Below are 27,565 nucleotides of genomic sequence, written 5' to 3'. Positions count from 1 at the left end.
ACGGATGCAACCAGACGCCGGTCACACCAAGCGCAAATGCAACAAGGAAGACAGTCAAACCTGACTGGCACAGGTTAAAGCTCAACAAAAGCAGACATGAACAGAAGCAATCACTCCTGCCTCCCCTTGCCATTACCCGGCGGCGGCGGGAAATACATCTGCTGCTCATACTGCTGGGGCCACGGCTGCGGATACGGCTGCATATGCGCCTGCGGCCCCTTCTCCTCCGGCGAATACGCCGTCGACGGCGACGCAATGACCGGTTCCACGGCCTTCGAGTACCCGACCTCCTGCCCGCGCCCATCGTTATCAACGAAGCCGAACCCGAAGCCGAAGCCTGGCGATTGCGCATACTGAGGATGTTGCTGCGACTCTGGCGAATACACACCCGGCCCATACATGCCCTGCGCCTGCGCGGGGTACTCCATGGCCCATTGCGGTGTGCTGATGCCCGTGTCGTTCCAGCGGGCGTGGAGGTGCGCTGGCTGGCGCAGTCGACGGGCCTTCTTGCGGCGGGAGCGGATGAAGAAGAAGCATGCCAGCGCGAGGATGCAGAGCAGGATCACGAAGCCGAGGATTGGCATGGCGATTATAAGGGCTAGGTTTGAGTTGTCGCCGCCGCCGTCGCCGGAGATGAGGTCTGCGGAGGAGGAAGGCAGAAGGGACTCGGAGAAGATGCGGCTTGGGGTGATGGGGAATTCTTGTTCGGTGGGTGTTTGGAAGTGGCAGTTGTAGCGGAGGGACTCGAGGACTGCACCTGTTAGTAAGTTCTGGGCGAAAAGAACGGGAGACATACAGTTCGCCAGGTATACTTGGGGATGCGTTTCGTCTGATGTCAGGTTGTAGCACTTGTTACAGTCGGTAATCTCGTTATCGGCGAACGAGGCCGTGTCGCACCATGTCTCGATATTCTCGCCAGAGGGGTTGTCCAAATCGTACTCGACTGATGTTTCCAGGTCTTTGCATGCCACTGGACACGAGTTGGAGATATCGGACACTTTTTCCGGATAGCCATAGACGCACGATGAGAAGGCGAACCGAAGGTTAACTGCCACGGTTAGTTGACCATCACCGTTGACTCCAGGAAAGGACGGAGCATACAGAGACCCCATTCGACGTCCGACTCTCTTGACGCGTCGTCCACAAAGGTGCTTTGCAGCTGGCACGCAATGCAGCCTTCGAACTTCCTCCCTGCCTCGGTAGTGTTATATTCACTATCGAGACAGACAACCTCTGACGGCAGCGTATCGTTTGTTGGGCTGCAAGTACTCGCACACGGCGAGCCTGGCGTCGTCCGCAACCCAGACGCAAGCCCGATAAGACCGAAGACCGCCCATCTAGAGACGGAAGTCCCAACCGACAAGACCATTGCGAGCTGTCAAACACAGCGATACTTAAAGTGCAGCAAATCCAATATCGAGAGAAATCGCCCAAGCGATGGTCAATCTCTGTGGCATCGAAACCACCCCTCTCCCAGAGAAGGCAAGGTAAAATAAGCGAGCGAAAGAGCACTCCAACAGTGTCGTAGATTATCCAAAACTCAGAAGATGATAGGCAAAGTCTGATTCTTAAGGCCAAGGTAAGTTCAGAACCAGGAAACAGACTAGAGTCGCACGAATCGATCAGCGCGCAACAGACATCTCGAACTCGAACACTGTTGGGCTCCAAGCGGTCTCGTCCCGGGATACCCTGGCAAGAAAAGAATTGATAAAAAGGCCGGGTGGTGCGATCGGCTCAAGCTCAGTCAAGACTCGACCGGTCAGTGGCCGTAATTCGATCACAGATGAACGCTGGGGGCATAAACAAGAGTTGCGTGAGCATTAGCGCAGCCATCTGGCCCCTCACCGGGTCAGACATCCGGCCAGCAAGCTAATCAGGAATTCAAGACATCGGCAGGGGAGCGCAGAGGATGATTGGGGTCGATTGTGACGAGGTGATTGATGGGAGGATTGGGTTGGACGCGGGCGTGGGCGGGGGATGTGATGTGACCAGAGATGCAGACGGCGGGCTTATGCGCGCTTCCGCACCGTGATTGGACAACGCTACGTTCCCTCGCACAGTAGTCTGTGACGAGGAAGAGGCGGAGAGAGGTTCGGAATTCGATACGGTCGTCTGTAGGTTTTTGACCTCGAGAGCATATTCAAAGTGTCAACGAACGATTGGAAAGCAGACGAAGAGTAGGATTTGGTGGCAACTGTCAGCAACAACAGAAGATCCTCCCGAGGCCGTCACGGAAGCCGGGGAAAGTGGATTGATCCCACAGTGGAGAAGCGATGATAAGCAAGATTTATAAATTAAAAGACAGGGTTGATTTGCATCTGGTCCGAACTGGCCCTCGACCTCCGTCTCCGTCTCGTCTGGCTCCGCCCCGTGCTTGTATCACCCACCAAGTCCAAGTTAGACTACATCACAGACAACCACCCAATAAACAAAACGCCACAATGCAGGTTGTATCTTCGCTGGTGGCTAAGGGGATCATGATCAAAAGAGGTTAAAGAACACAAAAAAAAGCAGATTGCGGCACTAACAACGTGGACTTTGTCCAACATCGGGTAGGTTCATGACTCAGTATCGTTCTCAAACATAGAGAAAAGCAAATCTCAACAAATGAAACTCCCGCTTAGCCATACAGATCGTCGTACGAAGGGACTAGTTCCTGCGATGCAGTGTTCGGGTCCGCTTCACGGACTTTGGGTCCTTGGGGAGGTTTCTTATCAGGCTGCGCTGGCAGCGGTGGATGCCGTGCGAGTCGAGGATCATCGGCGCTGAAACTAGTTCGCTGGGAACTTGCCGTTCCAGGCACCGAGAAAATTGGATCCGTCGCGGTGCTCTGGCCGCTATATCGCCGCATCCGCGAGGTGACTGATAATGGAGGTGATTTTGATCCACGAGAGTTGGCGTCGTCTGTGCCTCGCCTTCGCGGAGACCCTAGGGAAGAGACGTTGTCTCCAGCTTCGTCCGCCGAACTATCCGCAAACTTCTTCTCCTCCCATGATTTTGGTAGAGTAATAGGTTTCGGCTGGACAGGCTGAACAGGCTGTACCGTGGGAGGCCGGCTCTTGGTCTTTTGCCGTCGTAGTTTCGCATCATAATAGCCCGTAGGCATGTTTAAGGAATTGACGGTTACCTCGTTCACGATGCCCACTTTGTTTCCGTTGGGTATGTATGGCTCGGGGAGCTCTCTAGAGTCCTGTCGAGGTCCATGGTCGTGATCGAACGAGGCAGCGGACACTGGGCTGGTCCTTGGTGAGGCTCCATACTGGCTCCAAGAACCCTCGTTGGGCGAGGAGATGGCCATATCACCCCATCGAGAATCGAGCTCCGACGAGACCTTGCGCTTCCTGCGGATTCTGTGCATAATGGCCGTCATGATTTTCAACGGATTCTTCATGTGGTGGTGGCCTGCAAAAGGCAAAGATTCAGTCAACATGAGGGCCCTGAGGATGAGAGTCTATATGGGCTGAAAAGGGTTGCGAAACATGTTAGGTAAAGACAGGGGCAAAACAGGGCCGCATGCACCTTCACCACGCAGTTAAGTACAATTCTGTCCTCAACTGTTGACAGCCCCTCTGCGGCAGGCCAGAACCGGCTTGAAAGGGAAGCAAAAGTAGAACAATGCTGCGAGGCTGACCCTCTGCATGGGATGATGCCTCTAACGAAGCATAATCCAGAGGTAACCGCAAGAGCAACAAAAGAGTCCGCGTCGACGGAAAGGATGGAAGGCGCGCATTGAGATCTCCGCGATGGCAGCTTGAACAGGCAGAGACGGCCGGACATTCTTGGGACGATGAGCTGATGATGATGCGGGAGACGCGTACCGGACCCGACAGTCTGGTTGACCCCCTCCTTGTGTTTCCCCGACGGGAGGATTTGAAATCAGCACATTTTGGAGACAAGTGCAGCGCCCCCGGTGATCACCCGGGTTAATGCGCAGCCTTTGGGCATCGCGGCGGAGTGTAAGCGCCACGACGAGCGGTAAGCTTGAATATCACATCAGAATGATCAGATCCAGGAGGTGGGATGTGAGGCAGACACCGGAGTACAACCTGGGATGGCCTCATCAGCGCAAGAAGAGGGGCAACTGAAGTTGCGGCGCAGTCAAGATGCTTGAGAAGATATCAATCGTACTGGACGAGCAGCTGCAGTCCGGCTGACGGTCTGCTTGGCACAGCGCTTCGCCGCGGTTTCTGAGCAGGGGTTGGAGGGGAAGAAGAGCGATGCAACCCAGCGATGAGGCCATGAGGGGTGACTGGGGCTGCTGGAGATGAGTCTGACCAGGGTCTGATGGGCTTGACAGGGTCTGAATGGAAAGTTGATGAGGTCTCGACCAGGGTCAGCCACCAGTCAGAAAGCACGCGAAGTGTTGGGGGAGACCCAAGCCAACAAACGGCGGCTCTCTGAATGAAGGAAGACCAAGCGGATGATCGCCAATATGGCAAATGCTCTTCGTAATCTTCTTGATCCCCCAGTCTGACAGGGTCAGGGCAGACTACTCACCTGAGTCACCTCCAGGAACAACTCTTCAAGTCAAAGGGAAGACAAGCCATAATGCTTAGGTGTTCTTGTGAGGCTTGGTCGGAGTTTTCAAGTGGCCTGACTGAGCTCCTTCCGTTTCCAGGCAAAGCTCTTATCTCGCTAAGCAGCTCTTGGGCACAGACTGCCGATCTCCCTGTCACACTCTCAGTGATCATCTCGACCCACCGGTCACTGTCTAATCGACTAGAAGTAGGGATGGTTTGCCATTTGGAGTAACTGCGGTAAGTACATTCCTCGCTTCGAATACGCAATTTGCGGTTGGAGAGTCGGGACACTTTCTGATGGCGTGAGCCGCGTCCAGGGTTCCCGTTGAATCACACGTCTCCAACTCCCTGCATACCCGCCAGAGCTTGTGCAAGGAGCCTAGACACGCCAATATACTTGGAGTACTGTGTACCGCTCAGGCAACAGATCATGTTTTAGCCGTGATTCGTTGTTGTCCACCATTCTTTCCACACTAAGCGCTCTGCTACGCCCCGTCCTTGATGGTCCGAATCGTGACGATCTCCTGACGTCTCTTTCAATCATGAACGTACAAGTGTTGACCGTGGAGAATACCAACCGGTCTCAAACCTCGAATGCGCGTGGCCAGGCAAGTTAAGTCGCACAGTCTCAATCTAGACTACCTAGGCCTTGCGAGCATGGCACAAGCATCCCCGCCCCGGAATGTTCCGGGGTGACGACCACACGACTCGAACACAAGGACGGGACGGGACTACCCTTACTCGGTCGTGCGGCGAATTTCCGACCCAGGAAGAGAGACATCTCGAGACTGGGCTAGATCTTTGCCAAAAATGCAGGACGTCTGGTGAGTTACCCGAGGTGCTAGGGTACTACTGCTGGGATTACCGTAGGGCACGCAGGGAAAGACCAGGGTTCATGTTGGCCCTAGCCTCAGTACGGTACCCTGATCGAGGTAATTTCTTTGAGATCCCGAGTTGATTTCCATACCTTGCTACAGCGAAATCTGAGGAATTCCCTATCATATGCAACCAGAACTTCTGAAGGCTGTGCATGGAGACGTCCCAAAGGCCGATGTTTCTCCTCCTCAATCAATCTCGCCGATGCCAGCCATTTTTACCCCAACGTCTGAGATTCTACGAGACGGAATAATCCTAACGCCATTGGAAGCATGTCAGGAGTGGCCGTTCTCCACCCTATGAAATTTCCAAAATCGGTACTCCCTCTTCCTGCAGTGCCGGGGATTTGTCCCTTCTTCTTCATCCGAAGCTCGGCTTTTGTAAAGACCGAGCTGCTCTATCCCGGTCTGGCACATGTTAGCCTTCTGGTGATCGAACACGATATTCTTCTCTCCCAGCTGAACCAGTTCTGAGCTCAATATCCGTACTCTTTTGTGCTACAAGGGCTCAAGCGATGGCCAGCCTAAATCTCCATATCCAGGTATCCAGGGGATTATGCAACTTGTTCTCCTTGCAGAAACCGGTCCTTCAACCTATATACGAGCGTCCAACTTCGAAGCACTCAAGCCCTACACAAAGGCAAATTAGGGTTTCAGCCATACCCTATGCTTACACGCCTTGTCTCCCTGGCTCGCAGAGCCCCTTCTTCCTGAAGTGTTTCAAGACAATGCATGCCAGAGAGGAGCACCACGGCCTGTCTTACTGAGCCCAGCTTGTGCTGGTGAGGCGTAGGAGTTCGGGTATAATTGACAGCGATGCTATAAGGATTATTATTGTCAATCTCAGCCACAAGCTTCGCGCCTGGAGCCTCCTCTCCTTCAGTCGCTCAAAGGCACAAAAGAAATGCATCTAATCAAGTTCAACCTCATTCAGATGCGATTCCATCATTGGATACTCCGTGCATTCTGCTTTTCGCCTCGTGATGAGTAACTGCAAGCTCCGTCAGTGCCACGTCCATCTAAGCCCAAAAGTCCTGTTTGATATGAGGCCAGTTTCAGGTTGCAGAAAGCAGTCAGCTATCTAGATTGATACTCTGTACTACCACTCCCTTACCACGGTAGGCTCGCTGGTGGGTGGTTAAGTTGTTTCCTCAAATTCATGCTGCAGTTGGGTGTCGTAGGCTTCTTTATCCTTCATCTTGCCGTGTAAGATGGACAAGGTATTTCGGGTCCAGTAATAAGTCATAATTGGCCCAAAGTATCCATGTTCTTTTCCACTTCCCTTAATCAATGGTGGCTGGATCTCACGGTCGAAGATTGTCCACAGCCCTGTGGGAGTTTCTAAAGCCAGATGATACCAAAACATTCTATTCTTCCAGGTTCTGTCCATCACCTGCGATAATTTCAACGGCGTTGAGGAAACTTTGTTGCTTGAACAAGAATAGGTCAAGTCTTCCTCGGCCGCGAGGATTTCCACAAATGTCCTTTGAACCTCATTGTGCTCATGATAGTCAACGCAATCAATGGCTGTGGCACCAGATATCCAGTAAGGGAGTTGGACCATCTCGATAGGCAAGGAGCATGCCCACTCCAGATCCACAAGCGATGTGATATGCCAGTCGTCGTCAACAAATATATTACTTGCATGCAGATCGGTGAGTGAGTATATGAACGGCCCCTGACGAAGGTCTTGACTGAGGAATAACGGAGCTATTGTTCGCATGGCTGTAAGTCGCGCTGCTTGGTAGAAATAGTCAACTGGGCTTTCGATAGCGTTTGGTTGATGGCGAAGGCGGTTGTCGTGGCAAGTCAAGATATCCGCGACAAACGTGTCGGCTCTCTCGTAGGTGATTCCTCGGGGCATGTCTGTTGGAATACACTCATTCTCCAGAATCTGAATTGTCATGTTAAGCGGGCGGTTTGCAAGTTGAAGGATTCCATCATTATCAATAAGTAGGGATCCAATCTTAGGCAATGGGGTCTTGCACAGGCTTAGGTATATTTTGCTGAGATCGCGAAGAAGATTCGTCCGGAGCTTTGTATCATCTTTCTTCGCGGCCCAAGTAGATGACAGCATCCTTCCTCTCGACTCCTCAATATACTCAATCAATAAATAGCCGACATCATTGAGCCGATTCCTTTCAAGCACGTCGTTCTTCCTCTGGTGGCGGCTATACTTGGAAGGGACTTGACAACCAAACAGACTTAGGATGTGATGGCTCAAGCACCGCCACCAAGAGGATAAAAAAGGAAGGCAGTCGATTCGTGTAAACTAGACAGGAGATTAGTTACCAAAGTAGAGTCTCAGGTAATGCGCAGGGGGCTCATACAGTCTCCCCAGTGGACATTGCAAACCCGTAAAGACGCGGGATTGGGATATCAGGACAGGTCCCCTCCAACCAGGCGTATGTTCCTGCCTCACAGCGAAGCTTCTCGTCTGCATTCCCAGGCCGAAATTCCTCGCCGACACGGTATGGCAAGGGAAAGCGGATGATCACACGATCCCCAGGCTGCGACTTTTTGGCCCCGGCCCAGCTGAAGACCGTGACTGGGATGCAGACGTTGAAACTCCCATGAACCCACTCCTCAGTGTCTGCCAGCCGGCACGCATCGGTTGACTTGAGATTTAGATGATGAGCGACAACAGCTTGGATCCAACTCTGCTTGCTTTTGAGAAGATCAAAGAATTGAGCTCGCTGAGTAAAGTATTGGAGTTCGCGTAGGACGTTGACCTGCTTCTCCTTGGCAACAGAGTATGTTATCTCTTCATGAAGTAGCCGTCGTGTTTGAGGCATGCTGAAGATGGGCGTTTTGCTCGGAGACCTCGTCGAGACGGTAGAAAGACGGTAGTATACCAAGCTTTATAGCAGTAATCCTGCTCGGAGTAGATAGATACCGGTGAGAAGTGAGAACTAGGCCAGGGAAGGAGGCACAGTGACAGAGTCCACGGCCTTGGCAGGGTCGCACAGTCGTGCTTTCTCAATGGAAATACGGGCTCAGCAAGGTGACGAGTAGACTCTCGGCTCGCTTGGAGCGACTAGGCTTACGGCTAGAAGCTTTTTTACGAGACATGCACTTGATCCATCTGCTGGATTTCATCGGCAACATGATCGATCAAGAGCCTCAGTCTCAGGCTTTCACCATGTCCTCCAACCCAGGAGACCAAAGAACTCACGATATACGTGGACCAACCGTACGCTGGTCCGTAGCCCGGCTGGTCTGGTCGTGAGGTATCATCAAATCAAAAAAACAGATACAGAATCCCCAAACACCAACCTGCGGGCACTGCCTCATCTTGGTTCATGCTTAGTACAGAATGATGAATCTCAGCTTCTACCGGGGTGAAGCTTGCTTGTTACACCAACATTGACCTGCACCATCCCATACCTATACGAGGATACGAGGTCAAGGGCACCAGGCCTAACATGCATATAGATCTGCAGATCAATGCATATCCCAGTCCTACATGAGCCACAGACAGCAAAGCAAATCACATCAACCACCCCCTCCTGCCACTCCTCAGATCCGCGGCCTCGAGTCTAACCCACGTCGTCCGATGCCATACCTTCCACGAGCCAAACAACAGCCCAAAGACAAGAACAATAATGTAGTTCATGAAGAAGTCCTCGACATTCCAGGGCGCAAACGCCGTCCAGCCCTGGAAGAAGACGAAGAAGACGGACACTCCGAACCCGGTATACGCGCCCCATGGCCAGAACGCAGCTTTGTAGGGGAGTGTCGAGGTGGGAATGTTCTGGAGGCGGAAGGCTTTGCGGAATCGGATGTGGCAGAGGCAGATTGAGGACCCTGTTTGTGGTAAATGGAGAAGTTAGTGGTTGTAGGTATTTATGGTGCATGGGGAGAAGGAAGAGACGCACAGGTGATAAAGGTCGCGACGCCGGTCATCGAAGTCACCCATGTGTACACCTTGCCCGCACCGGAGGATAGATTCAGGAGGGAAAGGAATCCCACCACGTGGAAAGTCAGCAGGGCAACAATTGGCACGCCATTGCGCATCGTATACAAGAAGATCCGCGGCGCAGCACCTTCTTTTGCAAGCCCGTACAGCGTCCTGGACCCGACATACAACGCGCTGTTGACGGCCGAGAATATGGAGACAAGGATGATGGCATTAACGGCATCAGCTCCCGCTACTGCGCCTGCTCGCACAAACGCAATGACAAAGGGAGAGCTGGCTGTCTTGGACGTGCGGCTCAAAAGGTCCGGGTCATTCGAGGCAACCGTGATGGTCAGAAAGAAGATCCCCCCAATGAAGATAACCAAGATACGCCAGATGACACTTCGCACAGCCTTGGGGATGTCCCTACCAGGGTTGGCAGACTCGCCAGCTGTGAGGCCGATCATTTCGGTTCCGCTGTGTTGCAAGGCTGCGAAAACAAAGATCTGGAAAACGCCCTTGACGCCGGTTGCGAAGGGGCCAGGATCGTGGTAGTAGCGGAACCCAATTTTGCGGTTGCCGATGACGCCCGTGGATATCAGAATTGCGCAGATGAAGAACGCTGCTATGGCAATAACTTTGATCAAGGCAAGCCAGAATTCAGCTTCTCCAAACGCCCAGACGCCGAGGAGAGCGAAGGACATGAATATTGCCCTGGCCTGGTCAGCATCCGGTAAATCCTATTTGAGCAGACTTGTACAAACCAAAATACGAGCGTCCATCCCCAACGCGGCATGTCGGTTTCCCAGTACGTCAAAACAAGGCCGAGGTTATCTGCCGGACGAGCCTCAGTTAGTCCCCGTGTTATGAACATCAGTATCATTCCATGTATAGAGAACGTACTGTATTCCGCCATTATAATCCCGCACCAGAGGAAGAAGTAGTTCCAGCCCAGAGCAAATCCCCATGCCGGGTCAATAAACCTAGTGCTGTAATGCGTGAACGAGCCCGAAACTGCAATGTAAGAGGCCAGTTCACCCAGCGACTGCATGACCGTCCAGAGAAGACAGCCTAGCACCGCGAAGCAAATTAGCAGCCCGGCAGGTCCGGCAGTCGAGAGCCCAGTTCCCATGCCCATAAAATAACCCGGCCCTATGACACCTCCGATGGCCATCATCGTCTACGCCCGTCAGCATACAGATGATATTCGGGGCTGCAAGTGAGTGTATAACGTACCAAGTGGCGCTGTGCCAGAGATCGGTTGAGATCTCCAGAAGCTGCATGGGTAATCTGTGTACCTTCATGGATTGACTTGGCCTCATCCTGGCGTTCAGCGTCGGTGGTGAGTTTGAAGTCATGATCTTGCTGGGGGGCCATGTTAGCAGTCCACTCTGTTTGGATCATGCAATTGTGGAGATACCCGAGTTGACGCAGCCCTCCAGACCTTTTTAAATATAATGTAGGCGATTTGTTACGTCTGGCATCTGAGACACGGGTATTGTCCAGTCGGTGTTTGAACCAGCAAGATATGACTCGGCTCACCCAGTCTAGATGGCTTGTTGACACTATGAAGGATAGGCTGCGGCGCCCAGAGTATTGGAGATGGAGATATGAGCTTCCGGGCGACTTGGTTATGGCCCTGGAAAGTATAGAAACTCCGGGGAAGCTGGAATGCGCCTTGCCTTGGTGTAGATTAGGGCTGATCATCTTATTGGTTGGGCCGAGTCAACCTAGATGAACTGGGGTAATCCTGTCTTGAGCCCTGTCATATCCAGCCTCTGTGAAGATAAGTCATCTTGGGTGAGGGGTATAGTGAGCATGGGTTACTCAAACGCCGGGACAATCGGTGGAAAACCGGCGAGTTCTTCGCTGTTGGGGGATGCACTAGGGTAGCCAATGCTCTCAACTCCGTTGTCGGCTTCATGACTCCGCTTTTCCCCCATGAGAGTGCCCCTGGATGGCCATCTTGTGGACTTACTGATCACGGAGCTTTGTGGGAGTTCACGCCCCGTTGGAGACATTGGCAGAGCGTGTTGACACAGCTGCTAGTCACCAACTCGGTCCTGACTCGGCCCCTAGCAGCAGTTCCTATATCAACGCATCAGTGTCTTTCTACCTAGAGTCTCGATATTCACCTACAAACCATCCCAATTGTCCAGTACGAAGAAACATGGCCTCGCACATCCACCCTCTCGACCCCGCGACTGCCGAGGAAATTCAATGCGCCACGAATCTCGTGAAGAGCGCCTACAATGGCATCGAGCTGCACTTCAAGGCAGCTGGCCTCGAAGAGCCCCCGAAAGCTGCGATGGTCAACTATCTAGAAGCCGAACATAAAAACGAGGCTCTCCCGGTCATTCCTCGCTGCATCTTCCTCATTTGGTACATCAAGCGAACGCCGCGACTCTTCGAGGCTATTGTCGACATTACCAACAACCAGTTCGTCCATCATGCTGAGATGCCTCGCGACTTTCACGGGCCGGTCGATCGCGCGGAAATGAATGAGGCGGCTCAGGTGGTCATGGCGGATCCGAGGGTCCAAGAGGAGATTAAACGGCTGAAGATCGATGATACCACCGTCGTCCTTGATCCCTGGGACTATGGCGTGGACGGCGAGGAAACGCAAACGAGGCATACTCAGGTAGATCTCCTCACGAATGCCCTGATAACAGGTAACTGACAATCCAGGTCTTCATGTACATGCGCAACCCCAAGAACAATGACCCTGACTCGAACCACTACTGCTTCCCGTTGGATTTCATGGTCATCGTGGATCTCAGCGCTATGAAAGTCAAGAAAATCATTCGTTTACCTTTGGGAAGCGATCAAACAACTACTCCCGCGGGCTCGCCAGTCCCTCATCGCCGCACAGATCCAATTGAGCCGGAGTACGACCACCGTCTGCAGAAGAACCCACCCCGGACAACCCTCAAGCCATACCAGGTCGTGCAGCCGGAGGGCGCCTCTTTCACCGTGACCGGTCACCTCATCGAGTGGGAGAAATGGCGCTTCCGTGTCGGATTCAATTGGCGCGAAGGCCTTACCCTGCATGACCTCTCCTTCGATGGCAAGAGCGCGTTCTACCGGCTTTCACTCTCCGAGATGTTTGTGCCATATGGCGATCCCCGAAACCCCATCTACCGCAAGGGAGCTTTTGACTTGGGGAATGTTGGCGCGGGTGTAACAGCCAACAACCTGCAGCTTGGCTGCGATTGTCTCGGGATGATCAAGTACATTGACGGCTGTGTGGTGGCGTCTGATGGCTCTCCAGCGCTGCGGCCCAACGCCATTTGCATCCATGAGATTGACAACGGCATCCAGTGGAAGCATACTAATCACCGCACCGGAAAGGCCACTGTTGTCCGGAAGCGCCAGTTAGTTTTGCAGACGATCATCACCGTTGCCAATTATGAGTATATCTTCATGTGGTACCTTGACCAATCCGGCGAGATCACATTCGAGACTCGCGCCACGGGAATCTTGTCCACGCAGCCAATTGATAAGGACGCCAAAGTCCCTTGGGGCACTCGCGTCGCCGACGGCGTCATGGCGCCTTACCATCAGCATATTTTCAATATCCGTATCGACCCAGCTGTTGGCGGCTACGCGAACAGTTTCGCCTCGACCGACTCCGTCGCAATGCCGTGGGATGATGTCCTTAACCCGCTGGGCACGGGCTACATTACCCAGGAAACAGTGCTTGATCGTGCTGGGCCTGTCGAAGATGATGTCGGAAAGGGTCGGGTCTTCAAGATTCTCAACGAGAATGTCCAGAACCCGGTCTCGTTAACTCCAATCGGATACAAGCTTGTTCCCATCAGATCACAGCTTCTTCTCGCCCATCCAGGCAGTTTCCACAGCAGGCGTTCCGAGTTCTGTTCCGCCCCCATCTGGGTTACAAAACACAAAGACCGCCAACTTTTCCCCGCAGGCGACTATACAAACCAGTCCCTCGGCGGTACTGGGATCAAGTCCTGGTTGGATGAGACGCCCGGAAAGCGCGACAATGTGCGCAACGAGGACATCGTGATCTGGCATACCTTTGGTTTCACGCACAACCCGCGCACGGAGGACTTTCCGGTTATGCCCGCAGAGATTGCCCAGGTGCATCTGAAGCCGTACAACTTTGCACTGTTCAATCCGACGAATGACGTGCCGGGGTCGAACCAGATCGATAACAAGAGTGTTTTGTACCAGGCTCCGAGCGAGCAGGAGACGGAGGCTGCAGGGGAGTGCTGTAGAAGCAATTTGTAGCTGATCTTCTACATAGCTTCATGCAGTCAGTCAGAATCAATGCAAATTTCCACATGCACTTCGTACTCACAAACTAGAGATAAGCCATGCGGGGAAGATGGAGCTGACTCGGCTCTCGACTTGCTGGGAGATAGTCAGTGGGTGCGGTGCGCCTTTCCCTTTTGGCCACCACTTACTCCAACAAACTTGAGCCGAGTCACGAATTTCAGATAGCAACCTCCTCTTCTTCAACTTGCTGCAGGCATCACTGTCTTTATCCATGCGCAAGCGGGCTGAGTCGTAATCTACCATGCATCTTTTTCAACCCATTCCATCTACCGATGCCCCCTCGACGCACCTGGTCTCAAGCCGAAGACGACAAACTCGCCTCGCTTGTCACCCGATTTGGAGATAAACGAGGGCGGGAAAGCAGGTGGCATGAGATCTCGAAACATCTCCCGGGGCGGACAAACAAGGTCTGTTCTCCTTTGATCGGATCAAATACCAGAATGAAAGTCATTGCTAACGCCACGCCAGGACTGTCGCAAACGCTGGTTCCACTCCCTTGACCCCTCGCTCCGCAAAGGCCGTTGGACACCAGAAGAGGATGCCCTCCTTCTTGACGCATACCAGCGGCTAGGGCCTGCTTGGAAGGAAATTGGTGAGCCCTCACAATCCAGTCTTCTTGTTATTCTATTTCCCGCGGTTAGACTGAACTAACAACCGGTGTAGCAGCACTCATAGCCGGCCGAAAAGATGACCAGTGTTCGAAACGTTACAACGACATCCTTAATCCCTCCGTGCGGAACCGCCTTGAAGACTGGTCGGCTGGCGAAGACCGATACCTGACCGACAAGGTCGCTGAACTGGGAAATAAGTGGTCGGTTATTGCAGCGGGGCTACCGGGTCGGCCTCCGCTTACTTGTCGGAATAGATGGAGGAAGCTGGCAAGAGCGAGCGCTAGAGCTGGGAATGAGGCGTCCTTGCAACCGCAAAGCGATTCTCATGAGCCAGAGCCGCTGTCCTCCACGGATACGCCGACGTCAAGCTCCGCGCCGGTTCCCAACTCCACTAAACAACGCGATGGTTTGTATACTTCATCCCCACCTACGGGCAGGCTTGCGGGTCGAATCTTTGATGGGATTGCATCGCTCAATCCTGTTCCTGCCCTTGGGCACTTGGGCAGTTTAGGAGATCCTGATGGGACGCTCACCACACCTCCTGAATGTGCTGATTCTTTCCCTGTTTCTCAGAATCGAAACCAGCATACCACATCCGCTTTCCACCACCGACATACCGACGAGACGCTTGTGCCGACGAGGGGCCATGAGTCCGCTGCGGACGCATTCTTACAAGCATATCTTCACGACCAAGTTGGATGGGAGGAGCCAAATCCGATCGACTTAAACCCGGTTCCGAACTCCAATACATTCCCGGAGTTGAATCTAGGATTGGATTTGGATCTGGATCTGACTCTGGACCGGGAGCTCGAGCCCGAAAATCATCCACACCGGCAGTCTGAGTCCAGCCCTGCGTATGAAACCCCGATCGCCACAGCTCCAACAGAGTCGGTGGAGGAAGCAGCTATTCGGCAGGCCATGGCCTCATTTGGCGCGCAACAGCCGTCTTTTGGCAGGGACACGGGCGTGCAGCAACATCATATCCATCATATCCATATACATCATCACCATCACCACCACCACCATCATAAGTAGGCAACCTGGATAATTTCTCAAGCTTAGAGAATCGAAGGCGAGAATTACCTTATGGAGGTTCGTCCAAGGTCACGCAAGGCAGAAGAAGGCCGAAAACCTTGATCCTCCAACCCATTGAAGACAAATGTGGACATGGCCGGTTTAAACATAGCTGCGGAATCAACCAGACGAGATATTTGCACGAATCTTTCCTTCGCAACATTATCAGCGTCGTCCCTATGGGATCACCTACGCTTCACGCTAGAAGGCGTCTCACAGAGGCACGGCTGTTCATGCACGTATTGAAGGCAATGCATAGTCCATTATCATTAAGCCCTAACTTCCCGGTCAATGACCGACACCGGGGATACAGGAGAGTATCAAGATACCCAACCAACCTAGGACTAGTCATTCACATATTCCCATAGAGAATTTTAGGGTGCTTGCCCTAGACCCCCATAACGCCAACGTATCAAAAGTTGTTCCCACCCCAGACGCCAAAACGCTCTAACGTAAGAAAATATTTCGCTCAGACAGCCTTCCCAGATAGATATGTCGATAGATATCTTTAGACATTGATGGCCCTCGCCATATCATTCAGAGATTCGTAATAAGACGGGACAGAACCGGTCGCGGGCGACGGGGCCCTCGCTCCCCAGACTCAGAGCGAGACCTGGAGCCCCGCGTGGATGTACCGTTTGGCCCAGCCGACACGGTCGTAGTTGTCCCTGTAGTACTCGTAGGCACCGACGTCGTCGAGGATAGCCAGTTCGACACCGATCCAGATCCCGACGCAGACGCCGACGCAGTCCCCCCCGGCTGATACTGGTACTGCGGGTACTGCGTCCCCAAGCTAGGGTTAAGGTTATAGCTCTGGACCCCCGAAACCGACGACGCACTCCCCGCGGGCCCAGCGCCACTCCCAGTCCCAAAAGTCCCCGTACTCGACCGTGGAATCTCAAAACTCGACGAGAACCGCGTGCTGATCTGGCTGTACCGCGAGGGGTCGTAGCGCGGGTGCAGAGATTGGTACGCGGGCGGTGGTGCTTCCGGCGATACAGTCGATATCGACAGGGTTGTTGAAGCGGGCGCCGACATCCCCCGTGCTCGGGACCCTGATCTTTGGCCCTGTCCCTGCCCTTGTACGTGTCCTTGCCCGTGCCCTTGGCCCACCGCACCCGCGCTAGTATCATACGCGTACATGTTCGGAGCCGTCGTGGACGTCGGCGGCGGCGACTGCGCCATCATACTGAGATAGTCCTCCGGCGTGGCGGACCGCGAGTGCGCTTTCGACGAGTACCCCGTGGCAAGCTGGTAGTCGATCAGCCGTTCCTCGCACTGGCGGATGCGGTCCCATTTGCGCTTTTTCATGAAGAAGAAGATTATTCCTGCGGTGACTGCACAGCAAACAGACATTAGTCTTTCAAGTCCACGTAGGGTATAAGTGACTCGTCGGGTCGGGGTATAGGTAAGGTAAAGTAAAGACGCACTCGCAATAGCCGCCACACCACCCACCACAACGCCGACGATGATCCGGGTTGTTTTGTCGCTGGGTCCGTTGTGGTCTGTGCCGTCGTCCACGTTGTCTGCGTTGGCGGTGTTGGCTCGGGAGACGAGCGAGACGGAGAGGTATAGGAGGGCCGGCATGGTGTACTCCGTACTTGATCAGGACGCGGCAGCATAGAGGTGGACGTAAGTAAGTGCGAAGTAGTGGGTTGGTAGGTAAGGACAAGCAAAGACAAGGACAAGGAAGGATACACAAGCAAAGCATCCACCACAACAAACAAACCGACCACGCAGAGCTATGGCAGGCAAGCTATCCTGTACGCTGCCCTGACCTGACCCGACAGGCTACAGCAGAGCTCGATCAATGCAGGTGCCAGAGCCAGAGCCGGATACGGATACAGGATCCAGCGCCAGTGCAGCCAGCCAGCGGCATCCCCGCCTTAAGAAGACCCTTGCCATCGACTGACAAGCCTGCCACCGTTAGAACCTAAACTACAAATCGCCTACTGGGCCACTGAAAAGAGCCAAAACACCCCGCCGCGATTGAGTTTAGCAGACGAATCTGAAACGCAGGCCGCGGCCAAAAATAGGCTGGGAAGTGTCGCTAGTTCCCTGCAGCGCGAGCACTGAATTGGTATAGACGCATGGGGGATTGCTTTTTTTGGGCGTCGGAAATTGATCGATTGGCGGAGGCTGCGAGTTGACAGAGGCGCTAGGGACGGAGTGAGGAGGGCAAGCGCCTGGATTCTGGCACTAGACGGGGATGGTTAGGGTGAAGACTGAAGGATCTGGGACTGGGACCAGGGAGGGAGAAAGGGTCCGAAAATAGCGATTATGGTGCTTTTAGCTGGAAGGGTTGGCTAATTAGCGGTGCTTGTTTTGGCGCCGTTGGTTGGGCACTGACACTGTATCTATCGACGGTGTACAAGGCTGATTCGGCCGACGGACGGGGTTCTTTCATCTCATATCTCGTACTCTGGTATTCGGTTGGTAGTATACACGATATCATCTCTCGTATCCTTCTCATGTTGGTCATTGTTCATTCAGCATACGCCCGGTACACCTCAGTCCCCTCCTTACTCAGGATCTCCAACGGCACGCCGGCACCAACAAACCAAACAGACCCCTCGTGCGCCTGGAGCTTCTCCTTGCCCTCGATAACCAGCTCCGCCGACCCCTTAGTAACGATCGCTATGCTCGGTCCGCCAATCGCCCTGTGTCGTTCCTCGTCGCCCGCATCAAGGATAGTCGCCAGGACATTGAACTCGGAGAACGGCGGCGCGTACTCGTACGTCTTCTGCTTCTCGCCGCGCTCGCTCTTCTTCCGTCCTAGCTGCGCCTGGTCGATGTTGTGTGGCTTGAAGGAGAGTGTCTTTGCGAACAGCTCGACGTTGTTCCTGTCGGCGCGCGGGCAGAAGCCCGTTGCGAGCACATTGTCCGACCGCGCCATGCACTCGAGGATATCGCCCTTCAGGTAGGCGTGGATACTGTCGGCAGGCACGCAGACTGCCTCGCCGGGCTGAAGGACCATGTAGTTCATCAGGAGCACGGCTACGAGCGCACCGTTGTCGGACTCGGAGTACTGCTTGCTCACGCGCTCCAACAGGTCAGGGACATACTCGTGCTTGGCGCCGAATTCCGCCTTGGGTAGGCTATGCAGCTGCGTAACGAGATCCCTGACGGCCTCCGGCGGCAACTGGAGGAACTTCTTCGTAATCTGGCGCAGCAACTCATCGTCTAGGCTAGCATTGGCCGGGACAAACTGGCTGAGCGGCTTGAGTTTCATAAGCGCCTCGATATCAGCTAGCGGCTTGAACCCCGCGAAGAGCTCGAACTCTGACAGTGCAACCGCGATCTCGGGCTTGTGGTTTGTGTCGCCAAAGGTGTCGGGGTCTTTGAGGTTGAGGTCCTCTGCTAGACGCTTGTTCGGGTGGACTTGGAGCGGCAGGGCTTTGGCGAAGGACAGCACCTTTGGCAGAAAGGGGATGCTGTCTGCGAATTTCTCCTTCACGGACCGGCCGATCAGGTCTGGCTTGCGCTTTAGGTAGTTCTCTAGGGACTCTCCGGTGCGGAGGATATGCGAGGGCACGGTGGGATATGTGCCCATCCACATCTGTGAGGTCAGCCATCATGTCCGAAACAGGGCAATCGCTTTGAAACAAATACATACCTCAGAGTACATCTCATCATTCGAGACCCCCGTTGACCCAGCCGTCTTAGCCCAGAGCTGGCCGGCAAGAGACTCCTGCCCCTGCTTCCCCCATGGGTCTTGCTATAGCCGATCAGTACATCAACGAAACAAGTAGAGCAATTTTAACAAGTAAACACACCTTAACACCGCATTTTAATTGCACTACGCTGTCTGTCATATTGAGCTAACTTGGTCTGAAAAGTTTGTGATATTCGATGGAATCCGACGCCATCGCGACGTGGATAGCCCTTTTATGTACCTGTATGATATGACATGACAGGGCCACCCACTCAAACTCTGTCGTCATGACGAGCAACCAGGCCAAACGCACCCGCGAGAGCCGAGAACGTCGCCGGTCCAACTTCATGATTGAACATGTCAGGTTGGGGATGGATCTTCGGACAAGGGTCTGCGAGTTGGGCGCGTCAGGTTGACGTCAGACTGTACGGAGTATGCGGGTGGGGATGAGATGGAAATACGGAGTCTAAAGAATTAATAATCGTTCGATATTCGCTAAGATAGCAGACATTATGTATGTATAATGATATTATAGCTCATAACCTCATCCATAGATATCCTCCGCATCAGGAACCATCACGGTCGTGAGCCTCCTCGCCGCCCGATGCCTCTTCTCCGCAGCCGAAGTATACAGATCCGCCGGTCTTGAACGCTCCCGCCGAGCAGCGCCATACCCCTCATCCAAATCATCATATAGATCGTGGCTGTCATTGATTTCATCTTCATCGTATGCATAGTGAGCCTGGGCTCGAGCTCGAGGGTGGACTGCAGCCCGTGATCGAGATCGCGACCGCGACTGTGTCTGTCTCTGTGCCTGTGCCTGCGATGCGATCGTCCGCTCCTCAATCCCAAGCCCCATATGCTTCCTACACGCAGGCCCAGAGGGGAGGTGATTATAGTGATATCGTGACCCTGACGCTAGCACCGGCGATCGAGCCTGCACGGTCGCTGTCTCGGCCACGACGGCCGTATAGTCTTTTCGGTGGATGGGCTTATATACGAATTCCGCGCGGCTGCCTGATGATGCGCAAGACGGTAGTGGCAACGGGTCTGTATTTGATCGGTGCGTGGTGTATTGGTCGTAGGGGGCCGGAGAGGTGGAGGGCGAGGAGGCTGGGCTTGGGCTCCCGCTCGAGCGCTTCAGGCGCATGGAGAGACGACGGGGATCAAGTGTCTTCATGGTAAAGGAGTTATTGCGCGACACGGACATTGACCTCGTATTCGTGAGCGGGATGATGTCTTCTTCGAGAGTTGGGGTGCGAGTCGAGCTGGAGGAGTACTGTTTGTATAGAGGTAGGGCACGAGTGGAGTGGGCGTCTCGCTCGTAGGCCGGTTTCGAGTGTGCGCTGCGAAAGCGGTTGAAGGACATCCTGACAAAACCAGGTGGGCAGGAATGTAATTATATGCAGCGAAGGATGCGAGCTGAGACGTGAGGCTTAGCTAGCCCAGCAGAGTATACTTTGCCCAGAGACCAGCCAAGCTGTTTGATCGCCCTCCAAGACTCGGGGTGGAGAGCGCCATGATATAGCCCTCTGCAATCCTGCCAGCATCAGCGTTTCTAATTTTGATTCCCGCCGGCTTGTTTGCTAAGTGCTTCGGGGTCAGCGAGGTGCATGAGACCCTGGTCGTCGACGCAAGATTGCGCAAGTCCAATGTTGTGGTTACAGCGTCGAGACGAGAAATAGCCGCCGTGCAAAGACCGAGCGAGCGGGGGGCTGCATTAGACTGCGTTTAGTCTTGCTGATCCCTGGGTAAATTTCCATTAATAGCAGCTTGATTGATCTATATTAAGTCGGCTTGGCGGATTAATTAACCCTGCATCTGCCAGAATGCAGGCTAATTGACAATTTTAGAACAGCAGCGAGTATCTCCAAAGTGTGCTAGCTACTAATGCGAGAGCTACCCCAAGCACTATATTTAGGTGAATTAGCAAAGCTAGTGGTTTAGCAAATTATCATAGCTTGTCATCTTGTTGTGTCGGTGACGCGCGACGTAAGCGACGTAAGTCTCTCTAGCCATTATTCCATATCTAGTACTAGCAATAGTCTATGAGACAACCCTTAAGCACCCTGTCGCGCTTGAGCCAACGCGTTATCCACCAACGTCAGGTGTATCCAATAACGCCGTCATGCAAATCCCCAATTGAGGGGTGCTAGAAATGAGCTCAATGGCAAGATGCAGAAGAAAAAGTAAGCAGAGTAAAACCGCCCATGATCCAACCCAGACGCCACTTGCCCCTTGCAAGGATATCGAATATAGACGCAAAAAGCAACCATCGTAAAGCACGTAAATATGCGTCGTGAGTCGTGTCAGCGATGTGTAAGCACCAGTAGTCTTCTTCATATAATCCAGACGAAGCGCCGATCATGCAGCAACGTAATAAAACCACACGCTTCGTGTCGCAATTTGATGAACTGGCACAGAAATCAACGTTTTGGTCCGGCAGACGTCATTCTGAGCGATACATGGGGCGGGGAGACGGAACGCATTGGTAACGAGTACCTCCTGTCGGTTTCGAGCAAACCAGGCCGGGTTGCGGGGTATTCAGTGCTTTTTGCGAGACGTATAGGAGGTGGCGAGGATAATGACGATGACGAGCTCGAGGGAACTTTTGAACACTCAAGGCTACACTCAGGGTCTGGCGAGAAGAAGCCGTGTTCATGATACGAGTTGAGAGACGGCGCGTTCCCGTGTTCGCTGCTGGAAACAAGCTCCAGGCCTCTGGGTTCCATTCCAGGAGGGTGAATCCAAGCCCAGTCCATATCCTCTTTGGACTGCGATGACTCGAAGCTATGGGATAGAGACCTCCCTGCCTTCGCTAGGCTCGGTCGGCTAGATCGACGTGCGGCCGCTTTCCTTCTCTCGAGCTCATGATTGTATGAGCCTCGCCTCCTCCGTCCACGATCTGCGCTGCCGTCGTGGGAATGCTGGAAGAGGGCGTTCGCCAAGAGCAGTGCCTGGCTATGGCTTAAAGCTACCCGCGCGCGCATCTTCTGTATAGCAGTGTCCAAGGCTAGCTCAATGGCACAATGGTTCCGGATACGTGCAAGCTTCGGCCATGTGGCTCGCTCTCCGCATAGACACGCCTTGAGCATGAAATCGGTGGTCGGGTTCTTCAATAATCGAGGGAAATGAGCATAAAGGATCTCAGGATAGATATTGATGTCCCCAGAGTATTTCTGGTTCATGATTGAGATGGATTTGGTGAACGAGTTCGGGAAGACGCCAAGTTCCGTCAGTACCGCCATCCGATGCATAACTTCTTCCTTTGCAAGATGAGAGACTGTGTGGAAAATTCGAGACGCTGTTGACGTGGGTACGGCGACACTCTTCGGCTCGTCGTCTTTGGCAACAAACGGCACAATGTGTGGATTTACCTGCGACACAATAAAGTGGTTGACGTTGAACATCTCCGACAGGCGATTCATAGGCAAGTCTCCGTCGACGGAGCCGTCAATATATTGCTTGTGCAGGTCGTTCCACGGAACAGGCTCGCCCGTCAACGGATCTTTGGCCATCAAAGTGAATGGAGAAAAGACAACTGGGACCGAACATGAGACAGCCCTGGCGGGTATTAGCATGGCATCTCATACAACAATGCAGCAACTTACACAGCAGACCAAATCAAGACGTTAGGGGCCGTGATGTAGTTCAAGAGCTTCGGAAGCTCATACACCCCAGCGCTAGAGACGCAAACGTTGAGAATCCTTCGGGTTCGGTTGTACGCCTCTTGAAAGGTAATGTCACCGAGCCAGTTTCTCATAACCTTAGCCAGGTGTGTGATATCCAAAAACGCTCCGTGTTTTAGGAACCGTGCGGTCTTCTGCAGGATATTTTCCTCGCAGTCTTCCTCATCAAACACAGAAAAGTCGCCGTAAGGGAACGAAGCCAACAATGCAGGAAGTTCGTCCTCGGTGCGGGTGCAGAACACCGCGCAGACAATACTGCCAGCAGAGGCGCCGGAGATAATGCGCGGCAAAAGGTTCGACATCCAAAGCGATTTTAAGACGCCAATATGATTCATCCCAAACGTAGCTCCGCCCGAGAAAAGAAGCGCGCTTCGTCCAAAGGCCTGTCTCGCAGCCAGCAGCTGGTCGAGTATATACCTCGATTCGGCCGCATCGCACCGGTTACCGCCAGACACTTCCACCAGGGATGATATTGTCTGGACGGCGGTCGTTATATATTTATCGATGAGGTTCTTTGTTCCGAAATGGGTGTGCTTGTATAGAGAAGCGTTGCTCATGCCCCCGAGATCACGGCTCAACGATGTCCGAATCAGGTACAACATGCGGCTGACATCACAGCTCAGACGCGCTGCTTCCAGCTGCTCGAGGCGCTCTTGCACAAGCCGGGGGTCATACTCGTCGCATTCAAACGTCGCTTTCCAAACGTTGTTGTTCTCGAGTTTGTCGAGTTCGCAGGCGCATTCTTTCCATTCTTCCGCGGACACGGCCTAACAGGCAAGACGAATTAGCAACTGTCCCAACGAGCACGGACAAAGTAGTGTAACGCCGCGACAGCACAGATCAGACTCACATTTCGCATGCGCAGGTACAGCACCTGCTTGCGATCTTCTGTCTCCGATTGTATCTCCTCCTCGAGCCCTCGTTTCTTCTTTGAGACAATGTCTTCGGAGTTCCAGACGCTGCCGGCCCATGTAAGGGAACCTCTCACGACGGAGGCTAGGGAAGGGACGGTATCGAGGTTCAGCCGTGTGCGGTAGCCATTCCGAGGGGAGTCCTTCGGATGGGCATGGCTGTTCGAGTATTTACTCTTACTATGCCACGTCGTGGTTATTAGCGGAGTGTCGGGGACTGGCGACATGACAAGATCATTGGCGACAGTCGGATATCCATTCGGCGGAGGAAGCAACGGAGTAGGAAGATGACAAGCGCTGTGCAGGAGGGTGTCGCAGTTAAGAAGCATAAAGATGCCGATCAAGATAGACCACGACACAAAAGATGAGGGGTGGGATTTGAATAGTAATGCTGGCAGCCTGGGGAAGAGAAAACCTGGGAGTCAGGCGAGACCGGAAAAGAGTCACGAGCGATCGCGGAGGCCCGCTGGCCCGCTGTGAGCCCGCACGGCAAGCTTACGGTAACGCTTACGCTGCTTAGAGGCTGCCCAAGCCCAGTGGCCGCCATAACCCCACGAGCGCCCCCGTGGTTTTGTTTCTGGGGAAGGCGACTCCTCTGCTTCCTAGTGGTGCAGCCAGATTCCCCCACATTTTCTCACGAAATCATCCACTCAGTCCGATGTCAGTTTGCTATCATAAAATTGTCCCCTGGTATGGCTCCGGCTCTATACAACGCTGCCGCCACGCAAAGTCAGCAGCGTTGCACCTTCCTCCAACTCAATTCTGTTCCCCCTACACCGGACTACTGATATGGTTGACCATTAATTCGCGATTTACATGGCGCAACTAAAAATACACGGTACTGGAGTCATCCGGCCATGCGGGGAGACATTTTCACATGCGAGGGGTACGGTTCTTGTCATGTGAGCTGGCTCAGCCCGTTAAGGAGCACACCACACCGACGCGCATGGTCATACTAATCAGGGTGTTGGCGCAACCACAGCCGCAAAGCCCGTCTTGCTTGCTGCTCTACACCATCTTCTCGCCAGAAATGACCCGCTCCTTCGATCTCTTTTGATTGAAACTGGCTCTGAGAGACGCCGCTCAGCTCGCCTGACCATTTGCGTAACTTGCTTACGGAAGTGAAGGTGTCTTCATCTCCGTAGATAGCTAGAGTTTCATGTGCACGTAGCTGGTCTGTTGGCTTAGGGCAAGGGATCTGTCTCCGTTGCCCCGACGCTTGGGTGTGCACTTCGAGCGACAGATCGAGAAATAGTGTCAGTAATAGGTTGATCGGGGGGAGGAGCGGTGAAACAAGAAGGTATGATATCGTTGTGCCACACGATTGTAACAACGGCCTTGCTTCCTGGCCCAGATTGGCCGCATCTAGATTCGTTGATGAATTTAACTGCGGTATCTCGTCTCTCGACGATGCGCAGATGGCCTTCGCGGTGAGGAATATTTTATGGGCTGGAGTGTGCTGGATTGCATTCTTGAAGACGTCCGCAACCACTTCGCTTTCTGGAAGATGAGAAGCGACTAAAGATCCGTACGAGTAACCACCAAGTATGAGGTGGATCCCTTCTTCGGTACCCTTTTCATCCGATTGATGCGTAAGTTCCAGCTTCAAGCATCGCAGATAGAGCATCATGAATCCATAAACGGAGACATAATCAGCCAATTCGGGCTTCGCTGTCCAGCTAGTGCGCCCATGAGAATCACCCGCACCGCTAGAGCATGGTTAGAAGTGCCCGCATATTATAAAGAAGAGTCGCACCGGAAATTAAAGGTGCCAACCACATAGCCCGCTTCAAGGAGCTCTCCCCCGATGAAGCTCACAACCGGATCGTCATAGCAACCGCCGAGCGAAGCATAGGGGTGTGCGACGATGGCTCCTCGTACGCGCCATTGAGATGATACGTTCGGGTTCAATAATTGCTGCGGGAGATAGATTCGGCAAGCAAGCTGCGTGCCGTCGTAGATGGAGGGGACGGTGAGGGAATGGGTTGGAGAGGAGAGATATTGCGGCATTCTTTCCTGGCTTCGTTGCTTATGGGCGGGAGAAGAGGTTCGGAGGCGCGGAGTTGATATGCGACAAGAGGTTTCCAGAAGTCAATAGCAAATAGCAGTACTGTCAAGCAGGTCTTTTCGGACTGGAAGTATTGTTGATGACGGTGGGGTTGATCGCTCTTTTGTTGTTCGCCGGCGAGCGGGTAGAGCCTGTGCTAGATATATATCAAGACAGCCAAACCCCCATCTGCAGGTACTGCGTCAAACGAAATCTTTGCTACAAGAGGTCTAATGAGATTGATATACTACGACGATATTATACGAGTCAACCCGATTTTAGGCGACATACGTCGAATCCAGTTTTGGGGTATAATGTGTAGCTAACTCGCTACTTTTGGTGGTAAATTCATACTATGTACGTTTATTCTTGCATGTTGTCGTCAATATCAAGGTCGTCAAAGTCATCCAGTAGCTCGTCCATGTTGATCTTGGGAACTTCTTCATCGCCATCGTTCATCATGTCCGTGTCTGCCACGCTCATGGTGTCATCCTTCTTCTTGTTCTTGTATAACGCCAGCGTCGCCCGAAGATCCTCATCCTCTTCTACATCGCGCAGGAACATCTCAAAATCGTTCTCCACAGACTCCTTGTTGTTCGGCAAGAGGTAGGGGTCGTGCTCTGTAGCCATGCGCTTGAGCTTCCAGTTGCGTTTGGTGTGCTTAGTGCGCCTTGGGTAGAACTTCTTGACCAGGACAACATCTGGAATGGTGGAGTTGTACGTGTTGGACGCCTCGATTTCGTCAAATTGCGCGTTGTTGAAATTTGTTCCCGTCAACATGTAGCCGAGCACGGAATCACCGGGATGGATGATGCTGCCGAGATGGGTTCGCGTGAAGTATTGCCTATCGCCGCTGAAGTCAGATGCACGAGCAACGGTCACTTCAGACAGAAACCATTTGCCCTTGGAGTGTCCTGTTGGCTCAACATCTAGCACAATGAACTCAACGAGGTCTTTAGCCTCTGTGAGAGATGTGAAAGGCGATCGCCAGTATATCCGGGAGTTGAGATCGGCGGTCTGGAGTGTGTTCGGGTCGAGGAAGCTGATCGAAGTGCCAATACGGTTGCAGAGCAGCAGAGGAGAGATATTGCCAAGCTGTTTTGCGAGTTTTATTGGGATCGCCACGAGATCGTCCTTGCAGATCGGCACGATCTTAGCAGAGTAGGTAAACTTGTACGACTTGGTCGAGGTATGAATGTCTTCGGAGATAATCTGCTGCGACTTCGTAACCTCTACGGGCACTGCGGAATGGAGGAAATCGAGGAAGCCTTCGGCGTGGTTCCGCTGGGCGAAGAAGAAATCAATTCCGTTCTTTGCCTCCTTGATATTGATGGTATTCTGATGCGCCTTGTGCTTAAGGATGAGCTGTTCGAGGTATAGGAAGGTTCGCTTGTGAAGGACCTGTTGTCGGACTTGGACGGACGCACGCCACGTGTTGGGGGTATATGACTTTGCGCACTCCGGACATTGCTGGTACATTACGATGTAGATGACCTCGAAAGTCTGCTGCAGGATAACACCCTCGGATACCGAGTCTTGGATCGTGAGCTTGACCTTGACTCTCCGCGAGTGTGGTTCCGTCCAGATAAATCCCGCATCGATGACTCGAATTTTGTTCAGTCCCTTCAGTTTCTTCAAGCACAGCGCCAACAACTCGCGCGACTCGAGAGCCGCTACGTTCCATGAGTTCGGTGGGAGGAGCCAGCGCTCGCAGTCACGACAAAAGTTCAGGACCGCTTCTCGTTGAATACCTTGAGAGATGTCGACTTGGAGTTTCATGCAATCCGGACATATCGTCGTTCCAACTAAAGGAGCCCCGCAGTTGTAGCAGAGCGTTCTGAGCATTCGTTAGTCAACTGGACTGTCGCATGGAAGGAAGACGGACGTACGTGGGAATCTCGCTTGCACCGTCGGCCTGCGGTGCCATAGGCACGGGGGTATCAATATCCATTTTCGATTTTCCTGCCGTCAAAGCTTGATGGG

At 53.3% G+C, this 27,565-nt stretch overlaps 12 protein-coding genes across 12 annotated transcripts; 2 read left to right on the top strand and 10 right to left on the bottom strand.

Moving 5' to 3' along the window:
• Nucleotides 1-110: 110 nt before the first annotated feature.
• On the bottom strand, nucleotides 111-1,369 carry DSM5745_04954 (uncharacterized protein; the record flags this gene model as incomplete). Its single annotated transcript, XM_026746970.1, has 3 exons — nucleotides 111-751; nucleotides 797-1,048; nucleotides 1,102-1,369. The coding sequence occupies 3 exons, from the start codon at nucleotides 1,367-1,369 to the stop codon at nucleotides 111-113; spliced, it is 1,161 nt and encodes a 386-aa protein (XP_026604450.1).
• A 1,251-nt stretch (nucleotides 1,370-2,620) lies between these two features.
• DSM5745_04953 (uncharacterized protein) lies at nucleotides 2,621-3,430 on the bottom strand (the record flags this gene model as incomplete). The annotated part of the gene is made up of 1 exon (XM_026746969.1): nucleotides 2,621-3,430. One exon carries the CDS (start codon nucleotides 3,428-3,430, stop codon nucleotides 2,621-2,623), a length of 810 nt encoding a protein of 269 aa, XP_026604449.1.
• Nucleotides 3,431-6,533: 3,103 nt separating this feature from the next.
• Nucleotides 6,534-8,190, bottom strand: DSM5745_04952 (uncharacterized protein; the record flags this gene model as incomplete). Its single annotated transcript, XM_026746968.1, has 2 exons — nucleotides 6,534-7,667; nucleotides 7,726-8,190. 2 exons carry the CDS (start codon nucleotides 8,188-8,190, stop codon nucleotides 6,534-6,536), a joined length of 1,599 nt encoding a protein of 532 aa, XP_026604448.1.
• Nucleotides 8,191-8,885: 695 nt separating this feature from the next.
• Nucleotides 8,886-10,670, bottom strand: DSM5745_04951 (uncharacterized protein; the record flags this gene model as incomplete). The annotated part of the gene is made up of 5 exons (XM_026746967.1): nucleotides 8,886-9,202; nucleotides 9,274-10,007; nucleotides 10,058-10,127; nucleotides 10,197-10,473; nucleotides 10,530-10,670. 5 exons carry the CDS (start codon nucleotides 10,668-10,670, stop codon nucleotides 8,886-8,888), a joined length of 1,539 nt encoding a protein of 512 aa, XP_026604447.1.
• Nucleotides 10,671-11,463: 793 nt separating this feature from the next.
• On the top strand, nucleotides 11,464-13,547 carry DSM5745_04950 (amine oxidase; the record flags this gene model as incomplete). Its single annotated transcript, XM_026746966.1, has 2 exons — nucleotides 11,464-11,934; nucleotides 11,982-13,547. 2 exons carry the CDS (start codon nucleotides 11,464-11,466, stop codon nucleotides 13,545-13,547), a joined length of 2,037 nt encoding a protein of 678 aa, XP_026604446.1.
• Nucleotides 13,548-13,867: 320 nt separating this feature from the next.
• DSM5745_04949 (uncharacterized protein) lies at nucleotides 13,868-15,241 on the top strand (the record flags this gene model as incomplete). The annotated part of the gene is made up of 3 exons (XM_026746965.1): nucleotides 13,868-14,002; nucleotides 14,064-14,187; nucleotides 14,259-15,241. The coding sequence occupies 3 exons, from the start codon at nucleotides 13,868-13,870 to the stop codon at nucleotides 15,239-15,241; spliced, it is 1,242 nt and encodes a 413-aa protein (XP_026604445.1).
• A 576-nt stretch (nucleotides 15,242-15,817) lies between these two features.
• Nucleotides 15,818-16,867, bottom strand: DSM5745_04948 (uncharacterized protein; the record flags this gene model as incomplete). The annotated part of the gene is made up of 1 exon (XM_026746964.1): nucleotides 15,818-16,867. One exon carries the CDS (start codon nucleotides 16,865-16,867, stop codon nucleotides 15,818-15,820), a length of 1,050 nt encoding a protein of 349 aa, XP_026604444.1.
• An 898-nt stretch (nucleotides 16,868-17,765) lies between these two features.
• On the bottom strand, nucleotides 17,766-19,095 carry DSM5745_04947 (uncharacterized protein; the record flags this gene model as incomplete). Its single annotated transcript, XM_026746963.1, has 3 exons — nucleotides 17,766-18,839; nucleotides 18,897-18,998; nucleotides 19,057-19,095. The coding sequence occupies 3 exons, from the start codon at nucleotides 19,093-19,095 to the stop codon at nucleotides 17,766-17,768; spliced, it is 1,215 nt and encodes a 404-aa protein (XP_026604443.1).
• Nucleotides 19,096-19,479: 384 nt separating this feature from the next.
• Nucleotides 19,480-20,304, bottom strand: DSM5745_04946 (uncharacterized protein; the record flags this gene model as incomplete). Its single annotated transcript, XM_026746962.1, has 1 exon — nucleotides 19,480-20,304. One exon carries the CDS (start codon nucleotides 20,302-20,304, stop codon nucleotides 19,480-19,482), a length of 825 nt encoding a protein of 274 aa, XP_026604442.1.
• Nucleotides 20,305-21,361: 1,057 nt separating this feature from the next.
• Nucleotides 21,362-23,762, bottom strand: DSM5745_04945 (putative Patatin family phospholipase; the record flags this gene model as incomplete). Its single annotated transcript, XM_026746961.1, has 3 exons — nucleotides 21,362-22,499; nucleotides 22,547-23,391; nucleotides 23,475-23,762. The coding sequence occupies 3 exons, from the start codon at nucleotides 23,760-23,762 to the stop codon at nucleotides 21,362-21,364; spliced, it is 2,271 nt and encodes a 756-aa protein (XP_026604441.1).
• A 728-nt stretch (nucleotides 23,763-24,490) lies between these two features.
• On the bottom strand, nucleotides 24,491-25,545 carry DSM5745_04944 (uncharacterized protein; the record flags this gene model as incomplete). Its single annotated transcript, XM_026746960.1, has 2 exons — nucleotides 24,491-25,244; nucleotides 25,292-25,545. 2 exons carry the CDS (start codon nucleotides 25,543-25,545, stop codon nucleotides 24,491-24,493), a joined length of 1,008 nt encoding a protein of 335 aa, XP_026604440.1.
• A 400-nt stretch (nucleotides 25,546-25,945) lies between these two features.
• On the bottom strand, nucleotides 25,946-27,533 carry DSM5745_04943 (ribosome-binding protein NMD3; the record flags this gene model as incomplete). The annotated part of the gene is made up of 2 exons (XM_026746959.1): nucleotides 25,946-27,419; nucleotides 27,472-27,533. 2 exons carry the CDS (start codon nucleotides 27,531-27,533, stop codon nucleotides 25,946-25,948), a joined length of 1,536 nt encoding a protein of 511 aa, XP_026604439.1.
• Between the last annotated feature and the right edge of the window lie 32 nt (nucleotides 27,534-27,565).

Source organism: Aspergillus mulundensis (assembly GCF_003369625.1).
Source record: "Aspergillus mulundensis strain DSM 5745 chromosome Unknown scaffold_4, whole genome shotgun sequence".
NCBI lineage: Eukaryota > Fungi > Ascomycota > Eurotiomycetes > Eurotiales > Aspergillaceae > Aspergillus > Aspergillus mulundensis.
Note: the sequence above shows the minus strand (reverse complement) of the source record. Positions and strands in the feature narration are given on the sequence as shown.